The 15,242-nt window shown below is 34.8% G+C and overlaps 1 protein-coding gene across 2 annotated transcripts in view; it reads right to left on the minus strand.

Moving 5' to 3' along the window:
* Positions 1-15,242, minus strand: part of LOC126823238 (serine/threonine-protein kinase NLK) — a 59,688-nt gene that overhangs the window by 14,303 nt on the left and 30,143 nt on the right. For both annotated transcript variants that reach the window (XM_050551942.2, XM_050551943.2), the window contains exons 4-6: positions 7,010-7,116; positions 5,883-5,968; positions 1,061-1,270 (exon numbers count right to left, since the gene is read on the minus strand). In XM_050551942.2, coding sequence (XP_050407899.1) covers positions 1,061-1,270; positions 5,883-5,968; positions 7,010-7,116 — 403 coding nt within the window. The remainder of the gene's footprint in view (positions 1-1,060; positions 1,271-5,882; positions 5,969-7,009; positions 7,117-15,242) is intronic.

Consider the following 15,242-nt stretch of genomic DNA (forward strand, 5'->3'; position numbering starts at 1 on the left):
ATCGAGAGTTGATTATGGTCTGGATAAGTTAATTAATTTCTAATTGATAATTTAGATAACATTTCAGGCCTAAAGAAAGACTTGTAATAAGCAGATTTTGCTCTTGCATAATGCATGTTTAAGATTGTTTTCGTACCTTGTCCTAATGTGTAAGATTAGTAAGGACTACTCCCCTACTAACCACTATATACTGTAGATCATAGACTATTACGTATTGTCAAGTATAAATAGGTCAAGGTCACAGTCGAATACCTCTGTCTGTGATACGTATCACACTCTGTGGAATTTCTTATTCAATACGCATTTTCAATATTTCGTATGATTAAAATCTGATGAATGACGACAAATTATTCTGGCTTGGATCTTGTTACTTTAATACAACAGGTAAAGGTAGGGGTAACGTAGAAAAAATCTTCACAATTCTATTAAAACTTCACTACAGATTCAATTAAGATAGGAGAGAAAGAGAGAGAGAGAGAGAGAGAGAGAGAGAGAGAGAGAGATCTAGGTCACTGTGGTCTAATTTCTATATAAATCAGACACTAGAAACAAGTGAATACAGTTTTCATCTACCAGTGTCATGGTGTCTAGATTTTACTCTGTTTGACTTCGACATGGTACAAAGCTTGTCTCAAAACTTGTCTCAAATTGTTTTATTTAAACTATATCCTTTAATTCATTTACATAGAAAACCCTCTATGTAAACAGGGGCTGGGCTATATTTATAAACAGGGGCTAGGCTGTATTTAATAGGGTATAAAACCCTCTAGTTTTAAACAGGGGCTAGGCTGTATTTAATAGGGTATAAAACCCTCTAGTTATTAACGTCTACAAGACACAAACTAGGTCATTTCGGGACTAACATATGGTTCAATTTTATTTCAACGATTCGCTTCCGTGTAGGGGTCTTTAGCCCAGGATGGAAACCAGAGGACCCGGTAAAAACCCACGAGGTTGGACAGGCGACCCTACTCCTTGTCACGTACAACCGGGGAATAATTGGTAAAAGTACAAATAGTTTTATAATTTAATAACAAGATATTTAAAGATCTCGTCTTACCTGTTGAATGGGACTTTGAGCCTGGAATAATATTCTTCGACTAAGTAACTCTGCGAATATACAACCCACGGACCATATATCTACACCGGAACTGTAATGTTTGGCACCCATTAATATCTCTGGTGCTCGATAATATTGCGTGACAACCTCCTGGGTCATATGAACTGATTCATCAGGTTCTTCAATTCGAGCTAAACCAAAATCGCAGATCTGAAATAATAACGCAAATTATGAGATAAGAAATAATGTAATTAAAAAAAAGAGAGAGAGAGAGAGAGAGAGAGAGAGAGAGAGAGGTCACTGTGGTTTAATAGAGAGAGAGAGAGAGAAATGGGGTTCAACCTACACTCGACACAGACTAGGTCATTTCGGGACTAACATATGGTTTAATTTCATTTCAATAATTCACTTGCGCGTAGGGGTCTTTAGCAGTGTTAGGAAACAGGAGGACCCAGAGAAAACCCACCAGGTTAGACAGGCTACCCTACTCCTTGTCACGTACAACCGGGGATTCGAAACCACACCAGTTGACTCAATAACAGGCCTTATGATACAGCGCACGTGCTAACCGTTCGACCATCCAACCCCCATGAGATAATAAATAATGTAATTAAAAAATATAAAATGCCAGAAAGTTAAGTTCCTACATGACACTTTTCCTTTTCGGGTTCACACCTTTCCTGTGTCATATCTCGGGAGTCATAAATAGGGGCTCAGTGAGTAGGACGTTGACTCGCTAACCTTGAGGTCCTGTGTTGGATCCCTGCATTGTCCGACAAAGTTCATCAGGATTTTCCAGCATGGTTCTCCGTTATCAGTTGAGTAAGACGGAGGGCATGGGAAGGGACAGCATAGTCGTTCAGATGGGAGGAAAAAACGAGGGCATGGGAAGGGACAGCATATAGTCGTTCTGATTGGAGGAAAAACTGGGGTTGTGGCATGCACGTAAAAGAAGCATTGACATTTGGAACTCAAAATAAAAGTAGGCCATAGAGCCGCTGTCCGGGCAAAATTTCCCTCATAGCAGCACACGTATGCCGTATGCCCGTCTTCGTTGAATCAGAACAGTAAGACATTAAACTAAACCCCATTTCATAATCACGTGTCACATCTCAAACTAGAACAACGTATTCTCGAACTTAAAAAACATTTTAATAATTAACAAATAAAAGGGCTGTCATTTTACGAGAAATTTTAAATTTATTTCTAAATTGATAAAAACCCATCTGTTGTACACGTGTACCGGAAGACATTTGTGACCATGGCATAACAAAAATGTTTTTTTTTTTAATCACAAATTGTAGGCTAATTATTTTTTGATTTGTCTGGTTGGTGTATTGTGATGAATGGTGTGATGGATAATATGAGACAGTATTTTAATACAATATCTCCCGGCAATATTATATAATTTAACAAGTCTCATATTCATGTCAGGCTGCATGATAGAAACTTAAAAATCCATTATTGTCATCGTCAATCTGACAGAACTTTCTGCACTATAGAAGATAGGTTGCCAGGCAACGAAACATACGCCCACAGCAGCAGCAGTCAACAAGGGCTGTCGCATATTTTTCTTTTGTCAGTAATGAAAACATTTACAACACGAGTAACAACCCCTTAAATAATTGTCAGAAATCATTAGAATTTGTTTCGATTGTTTGTCTCAGGACCGTAAAGATACATTATGTAAGATTTAGATAAAGAACTACCCATTCTTTCTATAATAGTTCGAAAGTAGATGATGTAAAATGAATAATTTGAAAATTTCATTCAAATTACTCTATTGCAAGCGAAGATATTAGCCTTTGAAGGTTTGACAGACGTGTGCAATAATTTCAACCACCGTACTGGTTGATCGAAGCTAAGTCTCGGTCCTCCATATTTGATTAAATCAAAGTATCGCTGAACCATGCTAATCTTTTTAATATCGGAGAAATCTGATGCCATCGAGAGTTGATTAAGGCCTGGATCAGTTAATTAATGTCTAATTAATACTTTAGAAAACATTTCAGGCCTAAAGAAAGACCTGCAATAGGCAGATTTTGCTCTTGAATAATGTATGTTTAAACACTGTGTATCAATTTAAAGTCAATCAGATATTAACTTTAGCCTCTAGAGTGTCCACAAGATTTTTTGAAGTGATCAAGGGCTATAACTCTGGCAGTAATTATCGAAAATCACTGAAAATGAATAGACTTCTTTGTCTCATGACCTTAAACACTGTGTATAAATTTAAAGTCAATCGGATATTGACTTTAGCCTCTAGAGCGTCCACGGACAGAAGCGATGACAATATACAACCACATATGACTGAAATCATAGATCCTTCAAGTGGGGTTCTCAACTCTGCTTCGCAGAATATAATTTTTACTTTTTCTATTTGTCAGTCACTAATAATTAAAGATTCTGAAAAGGGTATCATTGCATCAAGAATTAAGCCCGATTTCCATGTACACGTTTACGCAAGTTACATGGAAACGGTCTCATTACGTTTGCATTAGACTGACTTTTTTCGCTGGCAAAAACGTGTGTGGAAAAGCCGCAAAAATGCATACCTGGAAAACAGACCTATAAGTTTGTAATCGATAGAAAAAATGTCAGTGTAACAAATTAAATTGATCGAGCCTCAAGGTGTTATTGTGGGTGGCCTACTAACAATGTTTCTAGTCAGCCTAGTACAATCTTTAGTATAATTTAATATAATCACCAATTTTATCTTCATGCCTTTAGGCCGATATTTCTATATAATATGGTAAAATTAACAAAGTTCAAATAAAATCTATTCATAAACTCAGGACGGTGTGGAGCGTAGTGTAGCCTATATAATATGGTGTATCACTTAGTCTGTTTAAGACAATAAAAGTTCGTTGATTGTGGATTAGTATTTATCTATGCATTATTCTTTTTCGACATTTCTTTTCTTTTATCTCAAACAATACTGTTTAAGACAATGAAAGTTTGTTGATTCATACATCAAGCTAGCTATCGTTGTGCTTTGTATTTTTATGATTTTAGTTTCTTTGTGTTGGTTTTTGTTCTACTAAATAAATTATAAAAATATAGAACAACTTTCAATATAAATCAATGTTTTCTATGATTATTGTTTTGAAGTTTTAATGTGATTCTAAGATATGATGTTACACACTGTAATTAGAGACAGAGAGAATTGGGGTTTTAACGTCCACTCGACACAACTAGGTCATTTCGGGACTAACATATGGTTTAATTTTATTTCAATAATTCGCTTGCGCATAGGGGTCTTTAGCAGTGGGAGGAAACCGGAGGACCCGGAGAAAACCCACGAGGTTGGACAGGCGACCCTACTCCTTGTCACGTACAACCGGGGATTCGAAACCACGCCAGTCGACTCAATGACAGACTTTATGATACAGCGCACGCATGCTAACCATTCAGTCATCCAACCCCCCACACTGCTAATATAATGTGAACTATGTACTACGTCGTTCTTGTTGATTTTTAAATAAAAAACAAATTACTATCAATTTCTGTTTTTGGAAATCTTTATATTTCATCCCCAACAATACCCGAGCTTGCCCTACATGGTGTTAAATAATTGTACAGTCTGGGATTTTATGTCATAGACCAGGGGAGATGACGGATGAATGAATGAAATGAAATATCGTTTTTGTTGATTTTTAAATAAAAAACAAATTACTATCGATTACTGTTTTTAGAAATCTTTATATTTCATCCCCAACAATACCCGAGCTTGCCCTACATGGTGTTAAATAATTGTACAGTCCGGGATTTTATGTCATAGACCAGGGGAGATGACGGATGAATGAATGAAATGAAAGAGTTTAATGTCCTAGTTTTCTGTACTAGCAGGACTAATGAATATAGGAGATGACAGATCATGTGACATAAGCCAACAGATAGGTCTGTCAAACTTTCAGATTAATCTAACCAAGTAATATGACCAGTATTGTAGATATAGTCACAATCATGTTGTAATATGTAATTTGTACTTATTGTCATATACCATCATGTTATAATATGTAATGTGCAGTTATTGTGCAATATACCTTCATCTTGTTATGTAATGTGTAGTTATTGTGATATATACCATCATGTTGTAATATGTAATGTGTAGTTATTGTGATATATACCATCATGTTGTAATATGTAATGTGTAGTTATTGTCATATACCATCATGTTATAATATGTAATGTGTAATTATTGTCATATATCATCATGTTATAATATGTAATGTGTAGTTATTGTGATATATACATGTACCATCATCATCATCATCTTGTTATGTAATGTGCAGTTATTGTGATATTAGATCATGTAATATTTTAAAAAGAAATGGGGTTTAACGTCCTACGGTTCGTAACATTTTGAGGATTAGTAGTGATCTGTTTGTCTATACAGTAGACATTAGCTCGGCTGACAGACGGGGAGTTCGCGGTATTCCCTCTCATTGGTTAGAGAGAGAGAGAAATGGGGTTTAACATTCACTCAACACAAACTAGGTCATTTTGGGACTAACATATAGTTAAATTTTATTCCAATAGGTCGCTTGCGCTTAGGGATCTTTAGCAGTGGGAGGAAGAGGAAACCGGAGGAAAAGATGTGGTTGGACAGGCAACCATACTCCTTGTTACATTTAAGTGGGGAATCGAAACCATGCCACTTGACTCAATAACAGACCTTATGATTTTAAATGCCCATGTTAACCCACTAGACCACCCAACCCTTCTTGCATGCTGAAGCTTATATGGGCGGACTTCAGATTTTTGTCTCATCCTAACCACTAGGCAACGATGATTTTCTTCACAATGAAATGCTATTTACCTTTAAGCAGCAATTACTGTTGACTAATAAATTGCCTGGCTTAATATCTCGATGTAAAACTCTCGCAGAGTGGAGGTACTTTAAACCTAAAATAAAAAAAAAAACAATTGTAAAACAATCGAATATCAACTACATAAATAAATAAAATAACATTGGTAGGTTCCACTCACTAGGTTGTTGACTGTTATTAACCGTATATACGAATGAAACCAGATCCCAGTTAGAAATATTTTCAATTGGCCGGGGTTCGTCTTCATTATCCAGACTTATAATTTACTGAACATCCATGCCTATTCAATTCAATGTGTTTTGTCTTGATTATCCAGACTAATGAAATGAAATGGGGTTTAACGTCCTACTGTTCTGCTCCAAACTGGATTAATGAAGACGGGCATATGCCATACAGTGTGCTATGAGGGAAATTTTGCCCAGACAGCGGCACTAAGGCCTACTCTTATATCATATTCCAACTATCAAGGGATCTTTAACATGCACGCCAATGTGTACACGAGACCTCGGTTTGTCATCCCACCCGAACGACTAGACAGCTGTCCTTGTCAGGCCCCCCCATCCTGCATCACTGACAAGGGAGAATCACGCCGGAAAATTTGGATGAACATTCATGGCCAATGCAGGGATCAAACACCCGACCTCCAGGCTAGCGAGCCAGCATCTTACCCACTTAGTCACCGTGACCCCCAATTGTAGACAGACTCGCGTATGTTTCATAAGCACTCAAGCAAAAAAATATGTAAGAAAGAGAGAGATGGGGTTAAAGGTCCACTTGACACAAACTAGGTCATTTTGGGACTAACACATGATTAATCTTCATTTTAATAATTGGCTTGCGCGTGGGGGTCTTTAGCAGTGGAAGGAAACTAAGAGGACACAGAGAATACCTATGAGGTTGGACAGGCGACCCTTCTTCCTCCTTGTTAAGTAACAAGCAGGGATTTGAGACCACGCCAATTGACTCAATGAGAGGCCTTATGATACAGCACGCACGTGCTAACCATTTGACCATCCAAACACCCCCCCTCCCGCTGACCTTGTGATCCAAAGTGCATGCGTTAAATCACTCGCCCACCCACCCACCCCCGCCTGCTATGTAAGAAAGAGTTACTTACCCCTGAGTATTTGGTAGAGAAAGACTTTGACATGGTCGGATGTAAGTGGCTGCGGTGATACGATTATTTTATGAAGATCACTTTGTAGTAATTCCGTCACAACATAGCTAATGCACAATTAAAGATTAATAAAGATAAAAAAAAACCCAATTCATTTGCATACAAACGTTTAGCGAGATCAAGTGGAACCATTTTTCGAAGTAATTAACAAATTAATGGATAGGTTTTTTTTAACTTCCACTAAACAACTTTCCATTAACGACCCATAAGCTTTATAATATGTACATTTATGGCCAGAAATTCCCTCGACACATCTGAAATGAGTTGTTGGAATACATTACACATTTCGCTTATTGAATTGTTATTTAAATGATATGGATGTCGGTGGTGGTAGATGGCGATGGCGGGACTGTATTTAGATTTTTGACACTTTTTCCATCCAGGGTTTTATTCATAGAATGTAAAGCTTAAATATAATTACCAAAAAAAAACCCAAGATCTTTTCTTTTTTTTTATTTACGATCAGTATTCAGTATTTAATTGTAATTTGAAACAAATACAGTTCCTGAGGAAATAAATTTAAACCATGAATATAATTTTTCCTGTGTCATTTGATTTTTTTTTGTTCCCTCTCAGGATATCGATAATTTCTTTATTGACTAAAATATGTATCGTTATGGAGATAATTTGTGAATAGGGGGCTTGTGGTAATACTCTATTATAAAGTTACCATTGTGAATGCGGAGAGGTCGGTGATATGCATAAAAGTGAATTTTCAAATTAGTTTTCGTAGTTTATGCACTAATAAAATTTATAAGATTTTTTAAGTTGATTTAAGTGTTAAACATACATTATTCAAGAGGTAAATCTGCCTATTGAAGGTCTTTCTTTAGGCCTGAAATGTTCTATAATCTGTTAATTAGACATTTATTAACATGACAAGACCATATTCAACTCTCGACGTCATCTTATGTGTCAGATTTTCACTGGATTTGAATTCGATCTGCTGCTCAACGCTCCTTGATGATTAAATTTAAAAATGGATAATCGAGACTACTATGTTTTTTATCGTACTGACTTTAGTAATGATGATCGAGGCTAGGCTGAAAATTTAATAGCTCTACATTTTCGGTTCAGAGTGGATCAATTTGACTGAAAGTTTCAGCAAATTCCCTTTACATTATCTATTTTTTAACTATTATGAGAAATGCCAGCTCTTTATCTAATCTCCCATAATGTATCTTTAAATATTTATGGCTATGCTTTGTCAAAAAATAATATTTTAATCGGACCCTTCTTATGAAACCCTATTATCTCAACAGGAAAACTCTTTGTTACACAAAATCAACAGAGTTTCCTTAATATAGAGTATTTAGGGAGAAACCTTTTCCTCAAAACCCATTATTTGCTTAATACAGAATACTTCGGGAAATAAACCCTGTTTCCCCTCTCCCAGTACAAACACAATTAAATCTTTTCCTTAATGCTGAATAAAACGAAAAAACCCACAATTTTTCTACGGATAAAACCTATTTTCCTTGTACTTGAAACAGGGACGATAAAAAGGTGGAATTTTCCAAGCACAAATTAGACGAAGAAACGACAGCGAATAAACATTGTTCTTCCTGATTGTTCTATTGGCAATTTGTAAATTGACTGGAGAAGACAAGAGAAGTGAAATCATTATTTAACCATTTATTTAAACAAAAAAATTAAATTTACTTGTTCAAGAGTCAATAAAGCGAAAGTATCTGGTGTCTACTAATACAATAATCTATTTTCTCACCTTTCGAATTACAGGAAGATATCTTAGACCTATAGATTTTACAAATCACAAAACGTTCACATTAAATAAAACAATTTGTTTAAAAGTTCTTTGTGAAAGTACAATCTGGAAACAAGATATGAAATGAAATGGGGTTTAACGTCCTACTATTCTGCTCCTACTGGGCTAATGAAGACAGGCATACGCCATACAGTGTGCTATATGAGGGAAATTTTGACCGGGCAGTGGCGCTACGCCCTACTCTTATATCGAATTTCAACTGCCATGGGATCTTTTATGTGCACACCAATGTATACACAGGTTCTCGTTTTTTTACGTCCCATCCGAACAACTAGACAGCACCAATGACAAAGAGAAACCACACCAGAAAATCTCGAAGAACTTTCTCGGCCAATGCTGGGATCAAACACATGACCTCCAAGCTAGCTAGCCAGCCAGCCAGTATCTTACCCACTTATCCACTGTGACCCCCTGCTATATTAAATTCTATCTCAGGTATTATCAAATATTGTGAGCTATATAAACCTGGCATTGTTATCAACATCAATCAATATTCACGTAGCCTAAACACAATAATTATTGGCTTCACAAAAATATACAGCGGATAGAATAACAATCTACCCAGACGAATAAATTGAAGAATATTTATGAAAACTAAACGAACTATTGATGACTTCTGTTGTTTTTTCTCGTAACCCAGTACAAAGTTATTGTTGACAGTTTCTATCTAAATATTCCACGTTTTTAATTTTATCAATTATTTTTACATATACAATATGTTTAATTATATTTTTGTCTGGGTGAAAATTTCATACAGTAAATAAGTTTATCTACTCATCAATTAAAATGTCTAGAAAACCAAAATAATGTTATTCTTACAGATGCATTATGTAAGATTAAGATAAGAGAGAGAAATGGGGTTTAACGTCCACTCGACACAAACTAGGTCATTTCCGGACTAACATATGGTTTTATTTTATTTCAATAATTCGCTTGCGCATAGGGGTCTTTAGCAGTGGGAGGAAACCGGAGGACCCGGAGAAAACCCACAAGGTTAGACAGGCGATCCTACTCCTTGTTACATACAACCGGTTATTTGAAACCACACGCCAGTCGACTCAATGACAGACTTTATGATAAAGCGCGCGCACGCTAACCATTCGGCCATCCAACCCCCCTTATTCTGAGCGATGTTATGAGTGTTGGTAGATGTAGCGTAGATTGTTTATTATCATCGCAACAGTACTGGAGAAATAAAGACTTAGTCTCGATTATCCATTTTATTGTTAAAATTTTAAATCTAGCAGGCATTCTAATCCATTTAAATCTCTGCCATCCGATGCTCTAGAGAGTTGATTATGGGCTTGTCATCTGAATAAATATCTAAATAATAATTTATACATGTATAACATTTGAAGCCAAACGAAAGACCTGCGATAGGCAGATTTATCTCTTGCATAATGTATGTTTAATACTGGTAACTTTATCTGCTGATTTTTTGTGGGCTTTTGTCAAATGTTTTTGTTAAATGTTTTTACTTTACTTAGAATAGAAATACATGTAACTGCAATCCAAAGATGAAGACTAAACCGGAGTTGTTTTTAAAGTCATTCTTTTTTTAAATAATTTTGAATCAAAAGACATTCAATTTTTTCTGTGTTGTTTTCTGTGTTGTTTTCAAGAAGTTATTTCACCTGAAAAACTCTCGACAGCTTAATGTCAGTTTTATATAATGGTCCTGAGAGATACAAAACCTGTAAAACGATCATTAACGTTGTTGTGTTTTTCTTGTTTGAATTTTTTAAATGTAAACTACGTTACAAAAAGTAGAAGATACTTAAAATGCCTGACTGTACAATGTAGGTTAAAATAGAGAGAGAAAGAGAGAGAGAGAGAGAGAGAGAGAGAGAGGGAGAGAGAGATCTAGGTCACTGTGGTTTAATTTCTATATAAATCAGACACTAGAAACAACCTGAATACTACAAGTGTCATGGTGTCTAGATTTTACTCTGTTTGACTTCAACATGGTACAAAGCTTGTCTCAAAACTTGTCTCAAATTGTTTTGTTTAAACTATATCCTTTAATTCATTTACATAGAAAACCCTCTAGTTATAAACAGAGGCTGGGCTGTAATTTAATAGGGAATATTCAGGGTGAGAAAAAGAAAAATACCATGATAGGGGAGATTGAACACTTAACACTAATATATGTATATCAATTTTAAACTGTCAAGGGATCTTTTACGTGCACATGCAGATCTAAAGTGCATGTATTAGACCCCTCGACCTCCCCTATCTAACTCTACGATAAACTAGTCCAAGCATGCTGGCCTACTTGTAAACAGTTCATGATATAACATGACTACTCTCATAATAAAAATATTATATAGTTGTAATAGTTTCCATAAATTAACCCTGTCATTTGATATACAATTTATTGGTAGTAAACAAATTGCTTTTTAAAGAACCACATGTTCCAACTATAGTTTCTCTTAAAGAGGCCCAACACACACGGCCAGTGGTGTAAAAAGCCTTCCTCTTCTCCAGTGCGAAATTTCAAAAGTTTGTGAATAGATTATCCAGTCTTGAAATGATTTGTACGAGTTTACATAACAACCATGTGATTTTCACACTTCTCCGTTTAAAATAGTTTTTAGATCTGACTTGGGTCTATTCAATTTAGTCGTCGGGGCACATTTAGAAATTTTTAAGAAAATTGGCAGATGGCAACATGGCCTTATATAATTTGAATAAAATACTCTATGTGAGAGAGACAGAAATGGGGTTTAAAGTCCACTCAAAACAAATTGGGTCATTGTAGGAAAAACATATGGTTCAATTTTATTTCATTAATTCAATTACATGTCAATGTCTTTGGCAGTGGGAGGAAATTGGAGGACCCGAAGAAAACCCACAAGGTTGGAAGACATTATGTACATTTAATCAATTAGATTTATTTTCCTGCTAAAAGCAAACACCACTTTAATATCATACAAAACAAATTTAATCTTCTCAGAGTCTTTTGTTCGATTATAAACAATTTATTTCTTAATGTACATGACATCCTATGAATTGTGAATACTCAACACGTTTTCTCAAAACTTGGGGTTTTTTTTAAATTATATCCTAGTTTCAAGTAGACGAAAAAGATGATTGTAAATAATGACATGTAAAACTTATTCCCCGTTATAAATAAAGATTGTAGATGAAAGATTAGATTTATATGATAATTTAATCTAATTTAATTATGTTTTACTTGGTCTATCAAAATATCAGAATTATCGCGAACGTTAAAAACAATTTAGATATTGACTATTACCACATATTATAAAAGAATATTCTCTCATTTTCTTGTTTATTAAATCAAAAAATCTTGTACAAACAGGCCTGTTGCCCATATAATTTGGGGGGGGGGGGGGGAGTCAGCGGGGGGTGTAGGGTTTTTCCCTACAATCTCACTGTTAATGGAGGAACAGAGAGAGAGGGAGAAATGGGGTTTAACATCCACTCAACACAAACTAGGTCATTTCGGGACTAACATTTGGTTCAATTTCATTTTAATAATAAGGGGTCTTTAGCAGTGGGAGGAAACTGGAGGACCCAGAGAAAACCCACAAGGTTGAACAGGCGACCCTACTCCTTGTCATGTACAACTGGGGAATCGAAACCACGGCAGTTTATTTATCTTTTATAATTTAATTTCTGTTCTCAGATTTTTATATTCAATAAGAACAGCAAATATCTATAAAAATATAAAATAAAATGTATAAATCTAATAAAATCTACATTAACTACTAGTTGATCTATTGTATCAAACATGTGTTATAGTCACTTGAGTTGACCGGTCAATATACAGGCAGACAGGTGCTTGACAATAGACATGGAGTATAATTGACCAATCCAACCCGATCACCTGTTCAGTTGACCACACTGGTTGTGTCAATATTGTAACTTATCAATCAAACCAAAGCCAACAACGACCTTTGAACTGTTCTAGTTTGAATAAAACACCTGAATGGGTTCAAACTCCCTTTATCTAGATACTAGGGACAAGTTAGTTCATAGATAGAACACTATGTATACATTCTTTATATCTGGGAACATGTCGTGTCACAGATAAAACTACTTTGTATATATATTCTTTTTTAGATATATCATCATTACCTATAGAAACCCGTTTCAAGTCTTTTTTTATCATGGACATATACATTCTTTTTATCTGGGAACTCTAAACTACTTTGTATGTAAATTATTTTTCAAATGTTATTACATGTACCTTTAGAAACCCTTTTCAAGTATTTTTATCAGACATACATTTTTTTATCTGGGAATATGTCGTTTGACAGATAAAACTACTTTGTATATATATTATTTATATCTGGGGATAAAACTATAAACTACTTTGTAATTCATGTTCTTCTGTAGGTAAAATTTGAAGTACTCTATGTCCAAATAATAGAGTATTTTTATCCTGGATGTGTTTTATCTTGTTACCGGTGTATATCTCCTACTGTACTGACAATAATTAGGTTATAATACATGTATACACCGGTTTTATTATCATTATTAAAAAATAAACGCTGTGAATATTAACACTCCTACATCTTTTTATAAAAACGGATAAACTTATTTACCTTATATACGGTACGTACTTAACAAACTATTGTCCGTCTTCTCATACAGGCGGATAAACTTATAAACGTAGGTCACAAACTACATGTATCCTCCATAAAGGCGGATCAACTTACGCACCTACCTACGTAACAAACTATCTCAATTAAAGTTTAGTCCAAACCCAGGAACTAAGATTACTTTTTTAATTTTTGCGAAAAAAAAAAATCTTTTTATCTTAATGGACGAATAATTTATGTGAAGTTATTAATTAAAGTTTGAACTTAATAAACTCCGGATAGTTCAACCATGGATCTAAGAAGTTTACTTTTTTAGCTTTTATGAGGAAATTTTCATCTTTTTGTTTTTATTGAACTTAATAAACTATGTCCCCAGATAGTTGAACCAAGGATCTAAGAAGTTTACTTTTTTAGCTTTTACGAGGAAATTTCATCTTTTTGGTTATATGCACGAAAAAATATTCCCTATCGATGAACTATGACTACTTTTTCACCTTTTGTGCGGAATTTTTTCTTCTTTTTTTTTTTTTAATGTACGAAATAATTCTCAAGTTGTTATTACGTCAGAACTTAATAACCTATGTCACCGGATCTAGTCCAACTGATCAACTAAGAAAGCTACTTTTTAGTTTTTACTAGGAATTTTTTTTTTCTATTTTAAATAAAAGAATAATTCTTGAGCACTTATTAATCAAAGTCAGAACATGGGTTCACAAGCAGACATCATAAAAATATAGAATTTCAAATTTTTAGAAATTGGGTTTAACATCCACTCACCAAAAACAAGGTCATTTCGGGACTAACATATGGAGGTTGGACAGGCGACCCTACTAGTTTTTACTAGGAATCGAAACCACGGCAGTTGTCTCAATGACAGACCTTATGATACAAAGCGCATGCACTAACCATTCGGCCATTCAACCTCCCATGTCATGTTATATAACAAATTAACCAAGACTAATTAATGTTACTTTATAAAAATACGGATTTACTAAAAACGTGTGACTCGTCTGTGCCTCCGGTGTAATAATACATGTGAAGTCGTAGAACGTGAACAAAGCAGAATTAATATTGATTTTTATACTCAAACAAGACACCATAACTAATTACACAACTAATCTCAAATTTGTTTACGGCTTTTGTTTGATTACATTTCATTGTTTTGTTTGCGAAAATGATAGACAAATGTAAGTTAATTTATGAATACTGTCCCTTTGTTTTGAAATGTTTTAATTATGCCAGCAGATAAGAGGAAGTAATTAGCTCGTGAGACATTCACAACATTTATGAATTCGTGTTGTCTTTGTTTTGAAACAGTCGGTATAATCAAGCCAGAGGATAAAAGAGGAAGTTATCTCGTACAACACTAACAGGGGACGTTAGCCTGTACGATATTAACAATAAAGGACAGTCAACCCAACTCAAGTCATTTGTCGTGGAAAATAGAATCAATATGAGACAAGAATCTAATACAGTTTTATATGGAGTCAATTCTTTTAATTGGCAGACGTAAACTAGGGATATTAACGTTAAATTGTCGCGATATTCTAATACACAAGGAAGACATAAAACAACTCAAATAATAAGCCATTTATTCGTAACTTTATCGAATTAAATTATCCATTTTTAATGTAAATGAATTGTCGCAAAATTCAATAAAGTCTGAAAATTTAATTCAGGTTTGACAGCACAAAGATCTGAATAATTCATGAGAGTAGTTGGAAATGAAATGAAATGGGGTTTAACGTCCTACTGTTCTGCTCCGAATTGGGCTAATCAAGATGGGCATACGCCATACAGTGTGCTATAGGGGAAA

The sequence above is a fragment of the Patella vulgata genome, chromosome 6, assembly GCF_932274485.2.
Source record: "Patella vulgata chromosome 6, xgPatVulg1.2, whole genome shotgun sequence".
In the NCBI taxonomy this organism is placed as follows: Eukaryota; Metazoa; Mollusca; class Gastropoda; family Patellidae; genus Patella; species Patella vulgata.